Source organism: Azolla caroliniana, unplaced genomic scaffold (genome assembly GCF_043228905.1).
Source record: "Azolla caroliniana isolate FFs.n. ecotype wild unplaced genomic scaffold, voAzoCaro1.0.p SCAF_13, whole genome shotgun sequence".
NCBI lineage: Eukaryota > Viridiplantae > Streptophyta > Polypodiopsida > Salviniales > Salviniaceae > Azolla > Azolla caroliniana.
In genome coordinates this window covers 13,134,010-13,148,324 of record NW_028230448.1, presented here as the reverse complement: position 1 = coordinate 13,148,324, position 14,315 = coordinate 13,134,010, and the positions used below count along the sequence as shown (strand labels likewise).

Below are 14,315 nucleotides of genomic sequence, written 5' to 3'. Positions count from 1 at the left end.
GAGGAGAATTGAGTAGAGAAAGGTCTCCGGGGGGGGAGAGGGGCATTTTAGGAAAATAAAAGGAAAAGTCAGGAGAGAGGAGAGGAGAGGAGAGGAGAGGAGGGGTATCCATGTTAATTTTAAATTGATTTCACTGCTCGATCGCAGCTGCTCAGGGCAGGGCAGGGCAGGGGCCACGATTTTGGTGTTGATGAGATAGATGGCCATGGCGATCCTCTGATCTCAAAGAAGCGCTTCTCCAGTCTGTCTCTGTCTCTGTCTCTGTCTCTGTTTTTTTTTTGGGCTGTTGTTGCAGAAGGCGCCAGTGGAGAGTGGTTGTCACGATGTCCAACAGGAGAGTGCGTCTTGTTTACATGACTCAGAAATTGATGGAAGCCAAGATGCTGACAAAGAAACCTGTGTGGTTCGAGCCCCTCGTCAAGTAAATCTTCATTCCTTCCTTCCCTTCTTCCTTCCTTTCTTTCTTCAGACGTAGGTAGATTTGAAGGATTACGAATTCCAGTATCTGTATCTTCTTCTTTTTAATTTTTTAAAAATTTGCTTACTTTCTCTTCGCTTTTTGCTAAGCTCAGGTTTTTCCCTTTCATGTGTTATTTCTTGCCATTTGATTAGACGTTCTCATCGTTTTTCCATGGAAGAAATATTGGAGCTTTTGTTTAAGAATGATCAATTTAGACTCATGTATGTATGGCTGAAGAAGAATAAAAATGAAAACATAGCTTTGTTTGAGTTCCCCTTTCCTTTTTCTTCACTCACATGGTGAACGTAAACAGATGTAAGAGATACAAGAAGAGGAGAAATGAATTATTAATTAGAAGGCCGGAGGCTTGTTTTACATATTTTGATCTTCCATGAGTATGTGCTCTGGTAGATGACCAAAGAACATACCTGTTGTTGTTGCAAATTGTTTAATCCTCATTTGGAGTTCTTGAACCTTCGAGGAATCCGTGATAATCATGCACAATGTACCTTGTAAGCAAAGCATTCCAAAGTGACACTTTTTTCTGCTTCTGGTTCTTTGATACAGTATTGGTCTAGTTTCTATTTTCAATGTGTGTGAGTGTATTTGCATCAGTGAATGCATATTGTGTGCTCTTTGGCATGAACATCCACATTTGATCTTGGGAATGTTGTCTCGATAGTTCCATATGGATTATAATATGTTTAGATGGCATGATATGCTACTTTTTTGAAACAATGTTCTATACATTCTTGATGGTGCTTGGTTACTCACACTCAGTAATTTTTGCAATTTGAATTGGCTATAATAAGACTCAAACTTACATATACGTTGGGTTGTTCTCCATTTCATGTGGTAGCTCACACAAGTAAAACATTGATCCTTGTCTTCTGTCGTCTTCTGTCCTTCTATTCCCCATCCATACATTCTTTAATATGCCATCTTGCAAACCATTCCCTGTGTGTTGGAACCAATTGGATGAAAGAAATTTGACTTCGTGGTCACCATCAAATTTCAATATCTACCTGTAAAATCATTGAAGAGCTTAATCCAGTATTGGCCTTCTACTAGTTTCTAGAAACGTTATGGAAATTGAGGTTGGGCACTTAACCCTTGAATTGCATAGTAGTAACTTGTTTTGCATTCTCTCTATTTCATTCCATGAGCTTCCTGACATACTTCCATCCCAAACCTTATTACCATATATCAGAGTATTCTCTAATCCCATTGAGTTGTGGGAAAATGGAATGTATTCTTAAATTCATAGTACTGGGCTGTGCTGGATGTCATTATTCTAGTTAGATGCCTGTTCCAAGTGCTGACTAGGTCTGCCTATTCCAAGGTATTTGAAATGGCAAACCTCTTTAATTTCCTCCACTTCAGATTTGGTGGTGGCTCTCAATACCTAACTTGTGTGAGCGAGTTCCAAGAAGTGTTCAGGCTTCCTGAGAGCCAAGAGTCATGGGGGTAGTGAGATGCAGTTCAATATTTTTACCTTGTGTTGGACCATCGTTGGGGGGTAATATTTGTAATCTAATGTTCCAAATTTGGCATTTTAGCATCCTGCCACTTCCTCGTTCATGCCTCTAATAATCTATCCTCAATGATCACATACTTCATAGTATCACCTGAGAACTCCAATGATCTTTTATTCCCCATCTCTTAAACCATTTCATAGTGTCAAGTACTCTACCAGATGAGAGGATTTTGCTCTTATTAGTTTTTTTTAACCTTGAATCAGATGTTTCAAGTTTGTTTTGGTAGTCTATGATCAGGCATATTCTTGACTTTTATGATATACTTGTATACTCTTTATGTGGTTAGTATCTCTATGGTCCGAGCATTTGTTTTTAATAGCATGATAGGGTAGGATGTTGAGGATTTTAGCCCCAATTTTCTACATAAGAACATTTTTTGGATTTTATCTATTTCATTCTATACACTAAGTGAGATAGCGCCACCCCACACTTCCACTCCATAAAGCAGCACTTGGACCACCATAGCATTGCGAATAGGATAGAATAGAAACTTTCATTTTCATGAGCAGGCAAGTTTTGACGCATGGGATCAAATAAACATATCATCTTGTATGTGCCTCCTTCCTAAGAAGGGGATTTACTACTTTGTAGGAAAAACTCTCTATGTGAAAATAATGCACACACATATGTGCTCACCCTTCTTGATTGGGGATTTGAGTGGGACACTTAAATATCATGTCCGTGTAATAAGTCATCATACTTCTTGTGAATGACCTTCTATGCTGAGCACGTGAGAAGTAAATGATATTTATCCTCCACTAGGTTTTCATTGCATACCTTGCAAAGCTTCTTACCAGGGTAATGATGCCATGTTGTTACCTAAACACCTAACTTGTGTGAGCGAGTTTGGAGAAGTGTTAAAGCTCTTTGAGAGGCAAGGCTCATGAGGGTAGTAAGATGTGGTTGGATACATTCTGGCATTTTTACCTTGTATTGGGGCCAATGTTGGGGGTTTGCAATGTAATACTCCAATCTTGACATTTATAATCTTTCCACTCATCTTTAGTGCCTCTATTCATAGTATGTAATATACTCGAATGCATTGGCAAACATTCTTTTTCATACGAACGCAAACGAATGTGTATGTTATAAAAACTTTTTACACTTTTTACCTAACTTTCTTACCTTAAAAGAAAAATTTACCTTATAATAAATGATGAATACAGAAGTATGGTATTTAACATAGTTTGAGGTTGTTTACCATACTCAAATGATTGAAACATTCTTGAATGCGAATGCATGTATGGTACGTATGGTTCATACTATGCCTCTATTAATTTATCCTCAATGATCACCTACTTCATAGCGTCACTTGAGAGCACCAATAGATATTTTACTCCCCATCATTTAAACCATTGCATAGTGTCATCACTTGAGAGGAATTTTCTCTTATTGTTATTTTGTACCTTGCATCCTATATTCCAAGCCTGTTTTTCTCTTATTGGTATTTTGGCATATTTTTTACTTTCGTGATATTCTTTAGAGAGAGAGGAGAGAGATGAATATCTACAGGCATCCACCGTTGGCTGATTTCACACCACAAAAAGATCCCGTGGAGATTGTTTTGCCAGAAGATCCATTTGTTAAGGAAGTATACAAACGCCATCCGGAGTTGAAATATGAAGCTTATGAGTAGGTTCAATATGTCCTTTGCTTTTGGATTATTGAAGTTTTTTTAGTAGTGTCTTAAATCATAATAAACTGTATGTTTTTATTTGGAGCAGTCCAAGCACATTTGATGTTTATCCAGCTAGGAAACTTGCATTTCGAATTATGGACCTTATTGACATGGGGGTTTCGAAGAAGCGGGCTACAGAAATTGCAGATGTAAAATCTAAATCAAAGCTAAATAAATGTGTTGAGTTCTGTTTCATATTAATAATTTTGATAATTTGTGTGCACGCTAGTCAGATGAATGAAACCCAACTTTTAATTCTGTTTCTTATTAATGATGATTATGTATATGTGTGTGCTAGTATAATGAATGAAACTGAAAGAAAGTAGTGGCTGTGAGATTGGTTTCATAATCATGATGCATATATTAATGGTAGTCTAATGGTATATGTATTTCATCTCCTTTAAGTGTTTCTAGTTTGTGAAGACATCCAATGACGTGCCCATCATCTGTTGGCGTAATCATTTTTTGTGGATTTTTACCTCACATTGAATTTTACCACCAGTGATATAGTTTGTTACAAAAATGTGAATGCTAGCATATGAACGACTACTATCATTTTCAGAATGACAATTCAAAAGGAGAATAGCCAATCTCTCTTCTCTGTTACAGGCATATGTTGGGGTCAGCCAATTTACTGACATGATGTTTTGCAGGCAGAATTTTGGAATGTAAGACGTGAAGAGAATAGAGCCTACGATGAAGCAAGAGCTAAGGCAATTGCTGAAGGAAGGGAGGCACCACCACCTCGAAAAATGTACCGACGCATCCAAGAACAAGAGCAATTCCATCTTAAAGAAGGTTTGAGAAAGCTCAAGCTCCAAAAAGAGGCTGCAGAAGCTGCTATGGCTCACCCTCTGCAACCTGCTGTTGAGGATTATGAAGATGATGACGATGATGATTGATGATAAAATGATAGCCAGTCTTTTCCAAATAAATCCGGGACTTTTTCTTGCTTCCACTGGAAGTGGATATTTTACAAGAGAAATTTCTTTTCCATTTTTAAGGGGATGATATCTTTTCGAAATTGATAAAAAGTTCATATGTTGACATCCTCTCCACGATGATCGATGCTTTTGATTCGATCAAAGTTCCCCCTTTTCTTTTTTTCCCTTGGGAAGGGTATAGTATTAAGTACAACACAGATATATTAAAATGCTTTTGAGTAAAACGTCGTGACAATGGATCCCACTGTAAACATGTGAAGAACCATTTTAGAGTAAACTTCAGCAAATATTAATGTTTACAGATGCTCTTTCTGAAGGGGAAACAGAGCATATCTTTGTTTTGCAATAGTAAGTAATATATGTCACTTGTGATTATGTGCCTGAACAAAGTTTACCCCATCCCATGTAAAGATGTACACATCGTTGATTTGGTATTGGTGCTTGTAAACTTTCAAGCTTTATCCGTGCATTACCTTGAAGTTTCTCTTGCACACATTACACAGAAAGCCAATAGAGGCTTAATCAACCCCTTAACAAATCGTCATATCTTCCCATGATCACACATCAGGACCACATTGCATTGTTTTATTTAGCACTCCATGCAATATCAATAAAATCCTACAAGTTTGATGTAGCCAATTCAATTCTATATAAAAAATGTCATGATGAATAATGAATAAAAACTGGCATCATTCCCTAGTTTTGGTACAATACAACAGTGTTTCAATTGCAACATTTCAAAGGGATTGCAAAGTTCATGCACAGCTTGCTATATTGATCAAGGATTGCGTTTTTAAAGTGAGAATTTAGAAATCAATTCTCTTATTTCATAGTCCCTTACCTTAATATTTGAATATCAAAGGAATGGATAAAACCTTGGCATGGGTTTCCTAGTTATTTGTTATTCTCACCCTTAATTGACTTGAAGAAGCTATTGACTTGTAAGTTGGAATGCGTATTAATATGGCAAGGTTTCTCATGGTTTCCTTATTGATATGTTGTCACTATAATTGTAATGAATTTTTTTGTTGGATTAGAATGCATAGTAGAAGAAGACAAAGCTTACTTGTAAAATGGTGGAACAATTATATGAACTAGGAGTATTAAGAGTTTGGCAATGCCATCGAAGAAGAAAGTATGATTAGTGACTAAATGAAATGAAGACTTCTGACTAATATTAACTCACAAAGAGAAGATTCTAAAGAGAAGACTTCTGACTAATATTAACTCACAGAGTAATGGATCCCAAGAGTAATGTATCCAAGAGCCCAAGAGTAGGACTAACCTAACTCCATGTGTCCAATAATGTTGGTAATGTGTAATTGTAAGGATTGATGGTAGTTAATCACTACACTAGTTTGGCATGTATCCTTACGCAACATTAAATAACATCAATACACATGTTATACTACGATAAGACAATTGTGCTAACTACGACACACAACACTTGGTGGTAGATGGAGTACTACCAACTATTTATGCCTACCTCCTTTAACAAGCTTGTGTTTGCAAGCGAGTATGATTTAACATATTTCCTAAGACATTAACAACTTGTACACTTGATATTGAAGTTGTTAATGTCAAATGTCATTGTTAGATTAGTGTACCACAAGAGTTAACTTTATGACATATATAGTGCTTTTAGACATACTTTAAAAATATTCTACTTGTAGACAAAGTTAATATTTTAGCAATGGTTGGTTATAACGGCACCTATGAATGTACAACAATGAAAAAGAAATATAATTGTCTAGATTCCTAAGTAGGCATGACATATGTATATGTTTTTGTAATGGAAGGGGAATATTCTTCCAATGATGGGCCTTGTTTCTCACATAAAAGGTGACGTTTGGCAAATGACAACATACGTAGGAAGCGGAGACTTAAAGTTAGAGCCAATATATTGACTGCTTACATGAAAGAATTCAAGAGAAAGTCATTTGTGCATGATGCAATTGATGATGAAGAACATTTAAGTTGAAACTCAAATGTGGAAAGAGTAACAACATGTATAATAGAAAGCATGTATTGTGATAATGGGGAGGTTGTGATGTGTAAGGACAACCTAAGAGTTAGTTAAGGGAAAGAATATCAAAGGTGTTATGAGTTTGTTGACATGGAAAGACAATGATGATGATGTATTATTATCGGAATACTAATATGGCCGATCAAACCTAATGCAAGAAAACATGATGTATGTATGTGGTGCATCAATGATTGTAGAAGGGATGGAACACAAAGTATGATCCTGCACTAAAAACAATGCTTCTGCTAGATTGAGTGATAAACAATAGTTGTCTGTGTCGGAACTTATTTTTATTGTTTGGTTTTTCTGCTTTTTGGAAGAGAACCAACTCCCTGAATGAAAACGCTCTTCCAACATTCACGTGGGGTGTCCACCAACAAAAATAAAAGAAAAACAAAAGAACAAAGAGAATAAGAAAAAGGCACATACCCACTCACTATCGAAAGAGGGACAAAGACCAAGACCAAGACAGTATGTGTGCGTGTGCGTGTGTGTTTGCTTGTGTGTGTGTGTGTGTGTGTGTGTGTGTGTGAGAGAGAGAGAGAGAGAGAGAGAGAGAGAGAGAGAATGAATGGGATAGGAGTTATAGGAGTATAAAACACCACCACCCCACGTCATGGAAACCTCTCACCATTTTTTATAACTAAAAAACACACATACACACACAACCTTATACATGTATACATGTATATATACCCTCCTTAAACTCAAAGGGTTTAACGAGCTCATTCCTTACACCAATCACATTCTAATAGTCTCCTTACTTCCTATTTGGGTAACTAATTCTACTAAGCAAATGTATCCAATCATGTTTACGTATACAATCATACTTGATTTGCGTGTAACGGGGTCCTTAATCATCATTGGTTTATTAAAGGAGTTCCCCCAATGTTCTTCCTCATAAGTAGTATGAATTTATTGGTTCATATATTTGAGAACAAGGAATTGGAGGAGATTTAATCGAGAGTAAAATTAGAAGTTGAAAGATGAGGAGACCGATGGACCAACAAATCTCAAGCCTTGTTCTTGGAATTCTTGGGAATGTAATCCAAATACTTGTCTTTGCTTCCCCCTTGTAAGTAATTTATTGCTCATCTCTTTTTTTTTAGTTTGTTAGTTTATGGTTTAACTTAAATATCAAGGATGCATATGCGTGTACTTAGAAAACACCTCAAGTTAACATGATATGTATATCACTAGCCATGAACATGTTCCATCACAAGGTTAACACTTAATGACTAAATATCACATGAGAGAGTAAGCGAGAGGGTTTACAATAATCAATTTGGTGCCAAAAAGTACCTCACAGCAACAAAACAAAAGTTGAGGGCAAAAGCTTTACAAGGCCAAAGATGGTGCCCAAATTCTAGAACGATAGAGCCAATAGATAAATAATAAATCTAGATGTTTATAACTAATTTTTATATACTAAGACTATAATGTCAACTTGAGAACCCATTATATAGGTTATAGCGTGTTTTTATATAAAAAGGAAGAACCTTCAACTAAATTGATGGTTGCAATCATACATGTCAAATCTCATAACGAAATTAATGAATGTCTTGAACATCTTCCTTAAAGTCTAAAGGCAACAAAAATGGTTTTTTAAACACAAATTCAAATTCAACAAACCACGTACCTTATACCATCATCCTCCCGGTGTGCCAAATAGTCTTAATTTTAAAGAGTCTAGGGAGATAATGTTGATAGCAACTAAAAAATATGTCACGAATTCAGCTAGTACCCCAATGGCATAGAAACATCTCTACAACAACATAACAAGTATACCTTGCCTTGTTTATCAACTGATTGGCCTTACCTTTAACAAGAAGTTGTCCGCCAAGGTTAGTTCTACAATGGAGTGTTTTTTATGGGAGGGTGTTGTTCAAATAAGAACCTTTAAAGGAGCTCAAAGTAAGAATATGCAGTGTTTTATTTAGACAAAAACCATTGCATGTGTTCAATCCTTGTGGTGCTGCATATAAATGAAGTAAAGGTATTATAACATCTTTCCTACATAGCAAATGATGTGTATGTGATGAGTTATATATGATAAAAACAACATTCTACATTAAGTATTGCCAAAAAAAACAAGAGTTATACCATAAAACACCCTCAATTCTGAATAATATGCGAAATAGACTAATTTGGTCAATTGTAATTTATGTATTGACAGGCCAACCTTTCGGCAAATTATAAAAATGAAGTCAATTGAATCATTCTCTTCAATCCCTTACATGACAACACTTTTGAGCAATTGTTTGTGGTTATACTATGGACTACTAAAGCCCAACGAAACTCTCATCGCATCTATAAGTGCAGTTGGAGTTTGCTTCCAAATCGTCTACATATGCATATATCTCATATTTGCACTAAAAACACAAAGGGTATAGTAAGCCTCAACTCATTTTGGTATGAAGTAATAACATGTATATCATACGACGACATTATACCAATGGTTATTATTAGTATTGCACAATAGAAATATTAAAAGGAGTCCAAATTTTGTTAACATCTTACATTTTTGTGTAGGTGTATGTAGCACGCTTGTTAGTGGTAGTTGGAGTATTATACGGCATCGTCTCGTTCTCCACATTGCGATTCACACATGGCAAAATGCGTATTATTGTTGTTGGGATATTTTGTGCCACAAACTCTGCATGCATGTATGCATCACCATTAACTGTTGTGGTGAGTATATTTAAACTATTTTATGAAGGCATGTATCGCATAATCCAATTCTTTAATGGTGGCATAACTTCTTATGAGAAATTTTCTATTACTCATCATCCTCCAATGTTTCTATTTGTTAGACTGGTTAATGTCAATTCATCGTTGCTTAAGTTTAGATAAGTTTCTTATATGCAAAGATTGTATCAATGCATAGGGTTTGTGTATTTTATATCTTATCAACTAATATGTTTTTTTTATCAACGTACTCAATAGGGACTTGTTATAAAAACCAAAAGCGTGAAGTATATGCCTTTTTGGCTATCCTTCTTTTTATCTCTCTCAGCATTTGTTTGGCTCGCATTTGCTTTGGTAAACAACGATCCATTCCTCATGGTAATATACTTTAAACACATTCAAATATATTTATTAATAGGAATATTTTGCACACCTTAATAATGTAGAATATGTGCAAAGTTTCCAAACACTTGCCATCAATATCTCAACTATTTGATTATGGTGATTATCTAGCTAGCAAGATGAAGAATTCTATTGCACATTCAAATATATTTATTAATAGGAATATTTTGCACACCTTAATAATGTAGAATATGTGCAAAGTTTCCAAACACTTGCCGTCAATATGTCAACTATTTGATTACGGTGATTATCTAGCTAGAAAGATGAAGAATTCTACTGCAATTATGTTTTAAAACATGAACATGACTTTTTATCAGGCATCAAACTCGATAGGATCAATATTTGGGATTCTACAACTTGCATTGTATGCATACTATTCAAGGACAGACAATGGCCTAGATTATTGCAAACATATGGACGTTGGAAAGACAACCACCAAAGATTCACAACATGATGGACCCAACGTTGTTGACAGTGAGCTTGGATTGAAAGGAGATCAGAACATAATAACATAGGTTTATGATTGCGAAAAGAAATATATTAATATATATTCTTTGTAAAAGCAAAAGCCATGAAAAAATGGCCAAAACACACATATTTCATATCAATGAAACATAGGACCTCATATCATTCTGAAAATTTACATCCATTTTGATGTTAGAGACTTGTGTATATCAAAATAACATTGGTCTCTATTGGTGAACAAAAGAAATGAAACTTTGAGAGAGAATCTCTCAACAAACAAAGCATAGGGAATGCACCTTAAAGTTAGATACAAATGTACCCTTCACATTTTGGGGGCATCTATCAACAATGAATGAAGTGCAAAGAACATAACCCAAAGTTGGGTATGGAAGCACTCCTTGCATTTTGCAAGAATCTATCAACAATGAAGTGTACTTTCCAAGTGTAACTTAGTAACCATGACTCTTTAATCACCTTAACCAACCTGAATCTCATAAATCCTAAACAATTGTACAATCAATGTCTATTGATGTGTTTCAACAGAAGGCTTAATAAAAACATTCCATTGACAAAGCAAAACCCGTGCACATGCTAAAACAACTATTCCTAACTTGCCTCATCAATACCACCCACAACTAAATTGACTCAAACATGGTATACGCATGCACATCTACTTGGGAAAAGAAAATTAAAAAACTTACAACAGACTCCCATATTAGGTTATATATATTGCTCATCAAACACTCTTCTTGAGAATTCTTCCAAGAGACCTCCCAAGGCTACAGTTGGGGCATAACTTTATGGTACACACATGGGAGGGATTATATATTCTATCAGTCTCTCAAGGCTTGGGGTGAAGCTCTTAAAAAAATTTGTATGCTTACATAATTACTTATGTCTGCCTCCCAATTATCAGAACTCTTCCATAATGACATGCATTTACACTAACCTACCACAAGTGGCTCTCATCTCATTGTAATACCAGAATATACCATAAAAGGAAATGGTGCAAAGTGTAACTACTTTCATAATCATAAATATTTTATGTTACTGCAGCATTATAACATCATTCATTTTATCACCCAAAGTTCCTTGTTAGATTGGCTTTTGTTTTGCAATAGTGCAAAAGTCCATGGTGCATAGCCACGTGCTCTAATCCACAAAGATCCTTTCACTATTTCCTGAAAAGGAAAAAATGTTTGGGAAGACAAAAAAACCATTCAATTCAAAATTATCACATACAGTCCTAAACTTTGCCATTACAAATGGCGAGCTCAAAGAAACAGAGAAGCTTCAAAACTGTGACATTGTGGAGTTCACAGGGCCCTATATGAGAACTTAAGATTTCCCACTTGTCTCTGTGGCCTCTGCTTTTGGTGTTGAACTGGGATTCTCATCTGCTGGTGCAATGGCAAAAAAACATGCAATTCCATTAGTTTTGGCTTTTCACAACTCGATGCACACAGTGAACTACAAATACTACAAATACCTTTCTCATCCGAATCTTCCTTCATGCTTGCATCAGGTTCTGTCACACCATTTTCAAACATTAGCATACATTATGTACCAAAATGCTCCATGCCAAACACAAATTGATACACTTTACAAAGGTAGTGATCAACATAAACACCCATAGGAAACGTGGATATAATTACTCTAGACAAGAACTCTAAAAGTATCATCCAATTTCATAAATAAGGACAACAATTTTTTCATTCCAAAAATATAGGATTTACAATTACTGTTCAAATTGTAAGCTTCTCATGTACCTTCATCATCACTATCAGACTCCTCTTCGCCACCCATATCATCCCCCATGTTGAAATCCTAACCAAATCAAAATGTGTCAATACATCATACACAGAATGCCTTATTACAACTGTAGGGATAGGCATAAATAACTTACAGAAAAGTCATTCATCGAGCCCAAATCAAAATTATTAACTGCACAATTATCAACAACAGTCACCAAATCTGTAAGACTTCAATTCCACAATGCAAGAACTTGCTAAAAAGAAAAAAAAAAAAAAACTTACGCTTATCACTAGGAATTTCATTTTCTTCATCTTCATCCACCCACTTGTCCCAATCAGCCTTCAAATAAGGTGGCGCTTTTCCATCCCCATGCAGTAAACGCTTCCACCATCCACTCTCCTTTTTTATAAGGACACAAAAGACATGTCTCAAGCCAACACTGATCTTGCTTTCCTGAATATACAGGAAGTTCAGGTATTTTGTAACCATTAGATACAAAAAAAAAGACCAATATAATCCTGTCATAGTGTTCTTAATTATGGAGCACAATACACCAAAACAATGAAATGGCATTTGATAAGCAATGCAATTAGATGGACTTTTGAAGTATAATGCAAAACAGATGGACAATTCATATTCGATGGACATCTAACAGATAAGTGCATAAGGAACATTGACAAGCATGAAAACAACATTTGAGAAAAATGTTCAGAGCTTGAGCTTGATTCAGCCTTCCAAGGCCAACGTTCAGATGAGGTATGTCAAAAGAGATATGACCCATAAAACGGAGTCCTTGAGTATGAGGCAGAGCATACACCAAAACAATGAAATAATGTTTGATGGGCACTGCAATAGATGGATATTTGAAGTATAAAGCAAATTATATGGGCAATTGAAGGGCAACGCAAATGTGAATTTGATAGAAATCTGACGTACAAGCATAGATTTGAGAACAATGTCTAGAGTTTGATCAAGTCTTTCTAGGTTACATCTATTACTCAACAGCTGGTTGAGGTCCAAAGTCTTAATTCTACATGAATAAAATAGATGAAAAAAGTTATTGTAAACTGGCCATACTTCGACATTCAACTTGACAAATAGGTGAAGATTAAGATTGAGCTCAAGATTCTAAGATCAACGCAATACATGATATTGCCTCACAAAATTATCATTCATCAACATCCCCTTTCCCAAAAAGGCAAAGTTCAAACTCACGGATCTAGCATCAACAAAATGTATGAAAAAAACCCTAGCCCAGTGACTACAGTTTGACATTCAACAGTCAAAATTAACATCAAGGTTCCAACATCAGTAAACACATGAGAAAAGACCAAGAAAAGTGACTGAACATTGACGTGCATCACAAAAAACATGAAAAAAGTATTCATAATTTGACATTCAAATTATAGAAATTATAGAATAGACAATGTGATGTTATGAGATTCTAAATCTACATGCTATCTTCATTCATTATGTTATTTAGGGGATATTTGACATCAATGTTGCTACAATCAATAAAATAAATGTAAGAGAAGGCCTAGCAGAGCATAAGTGCACATGCCTCTACGTTCACTTTGTCGAATAAATGAAGCTCGAACTCGTATACGACATTTTCAGGGCCAGCGGTGGCTGAAAACTCGAACTTTCCCTCAGGTTCAATCTTGACTTTCGGGTTCTTGGCATCGGGAAGCTCAATAGTGAGATATACCTTATCTGATCTCTGTGCCCACTTCACTTCGGGATGGCGACTGAAGAAGAAATCACGAAAAACATACACAAAAAGGCCGACATATTTATATCAGACAGATCTAAGTCCAAATTCTCTCTCTCTCTCTCTCAGACGAGCATATATTGTTGCGATGTATAGCGATTCTAAGAAGCATCGCATGAGGCTATAAATTCTAGGGTTGGGAAATCAGGGTTAATCAACATGCAAGGAAAGATCTTACCTCATTATTTCTTCTTCTTCTTCTTCTTCTTCTTCACCTTCTGCTCTGCTGCTTATGGGCTTTTGATTGTTTTTCCAAATGGATTTGAAACATCTGTACATATAAATGTATGTATACACGTATGTGTTATGTCCAATACATACATACATACATACATACTGATACAACATACATAATACTGTATACATATACACATTTGGCTTTGAGAAATAGAAATGGCCTAGTGTGAACGCGCTTACAGCTTGCAATACCATTTGTAAATGACGTCTTTCGGGGATGGCGTTTCCTCATAAGTCCCGCAAACTTATTTCTGGAGTCGCCAATGGTCAAAACCACTGAGGTAAGGCTTTGCCAAAGAAACCTAGACTTCATTGTTAACCATTCGAACCACCACTGTGAGCTTTGTTCGC

General features: G+C 35.8%; 3 protein-coding genes across 4 annotated transcripts; 2 read left to right on the top strand and 1 right to left on the bottom strand.

The window, feature by feature from the left end:
* The first annotated feature begins 282 nt into the window (after positions 1-282).
* Positions 283-4,993, top strand: LOC147856188 (uncharacterized). The gene is made up of 4 exons (XM_087329925.1): positions 283-421; positions 3,511-3,630; positions 3,723-3,825; positions 4,330-4,993. Exons 1-4 carry the CDS (start codon positions 324-326, stop codon positions 4,576-4,578), a joined length of 570 nt encoding a protein of 189 aa, XP_087186051.1. The 5' UTR covers positions 283-323; the 3' UTR covers positions 4,579-4,993.
* A 2,606-nt stretch (positions 4,994-7,599) lies between these two features.
* On the top strand, positions 7,600-10,314 carry LOC147856187 (bidirectional sugar transporter SWEET16-like). The gene is made up of 5 exons (XM_087329649.1): positions 7,600-7,721; positions 8,823-9,033; positions 9,179-9,337; positions 9,593-9,712; positions 10,054-10,314. The coding sequence occupies exons 1-5, from the start codon at positions 7,633-7,635 to the stop codon at positions 10,249-10,251; spliced, it is 777 nt and encodes a 258-aa protein (XP_087185775.1). The 5' UTR covers positions 7,600-7,632; the 3' UTR covers positions 10,252-10,314.
* Positions 10,315-11,205: 891 nt separating this feature from the next.
* LOC147856186 (co-chaperone protein p23-1-like) lies at positions 11,206-14,017 on the bottom strand. 2 transcript variants are annotated; one of them, XM_087329865.1, is made up of 7 exons: positions 13,906-14,017; positions 13,518-13,704; positions 12,238-12,409; positions 12,108-12,145; positions 11,971-12,028; positions 11,691-11,729; positions 11,206-11,598 (listed from the first exon to the last, which is right to left on the bottom strand). In XM_087329865.1, exons 1-7 carry the CDS (start codon positions 14,004-14,006, stop codon positions 11,540-11,542), a joined length of 654 nt encoding a protein of 217 aa, XP_087185991.1. In that variant the 5' UTR covers positions 14,007-14,017; the 3' UTR covers positions 11,206-11,539. The 2 variants fall into 2 exon arrangements, with proteins under 2 accessions (XP_087185991.1, XP_087185992.1); XM_087329866.1 differs by having other exon boundaries at positions 11,685-11,729; positions 13,906-13,998.
* Positions 14,018-14,315: the final 298 nt, after the last annotated feature.

What these genes read in the sequence shown, in the direction of transcription:
- LOC147856186 (XM_087329865.1), bottom strand. Translation starts at nt 14,006, where the DNA reads ATGTACAGATGTTTCAAATCCATTTGGAAAAACAATCAAAAGCCCATA. An exon ending in TCGACAAAGTGAACGTAGAG is followed by an intron (nt 12,410 to 13,517) that starts GCATGTGCACTT and finishes CTGTATATTCAG; the next exon opens with GAAAGCAAGATCAGTGTTGG. An exon ending in GGAAGATTCGGATGAGAAAG is followed by an intron (nt 11,599 to 11,690) that starts GTATTTGTAGTA and finishes TTGCACCAGCAG; the next exon opens with ATGAGAATCCCAGTTCAACA.
- LOC147856188 (XM_087329925.1), top strand. Translation starts at nt 324, where the DNA reads ATGTCCAACAGGAGAGTGCGTCTTGTTTACATGACTCAGAAATTGATG. An exon ending in TGGTTCGAGCCCCTCGTCAA is followed by an intron (nt 422 to 3,510) that starts GTAAATCTTCAT and finishes GAATATCTACAG; the next exon opens with GCATCCACCGTTGGCTGATT. An exon ending in TTGAAATATGAAGCTTATGA is followed by an intron (nt 3,631 to 3,722) that starts GTAGGTTCAATA and finishes TATTTGGAGCAG; the next exon opens with TCCAAGCACATTTGATGTTT.
- LOC147856187 (XM_087329649.1), top strand. Translation starts at nt 7,633, where the DNA reads ATGAGGAGACCGATGGACCAACAAATCTCAAGCCTTGTTCTTGGAATT. An exon ending in TTGCACTAAAAACACAAAGG is followed by an intron (nt 9,034 to 9,178) that starts GTATAGTAAGCC and finishes ATTTTTGTGTAG; the next exon opens with GTGTATGTAGCACGCTTGTT. An exon ending in CATCACCATTAACTGTTGTG is followed by an intron (nt 9,338 to 9,592) that starts GTGAGTATATTT and finishes CGTACTCAATAG; the next exon opens with GGACTTGTTATAAAAACCAA.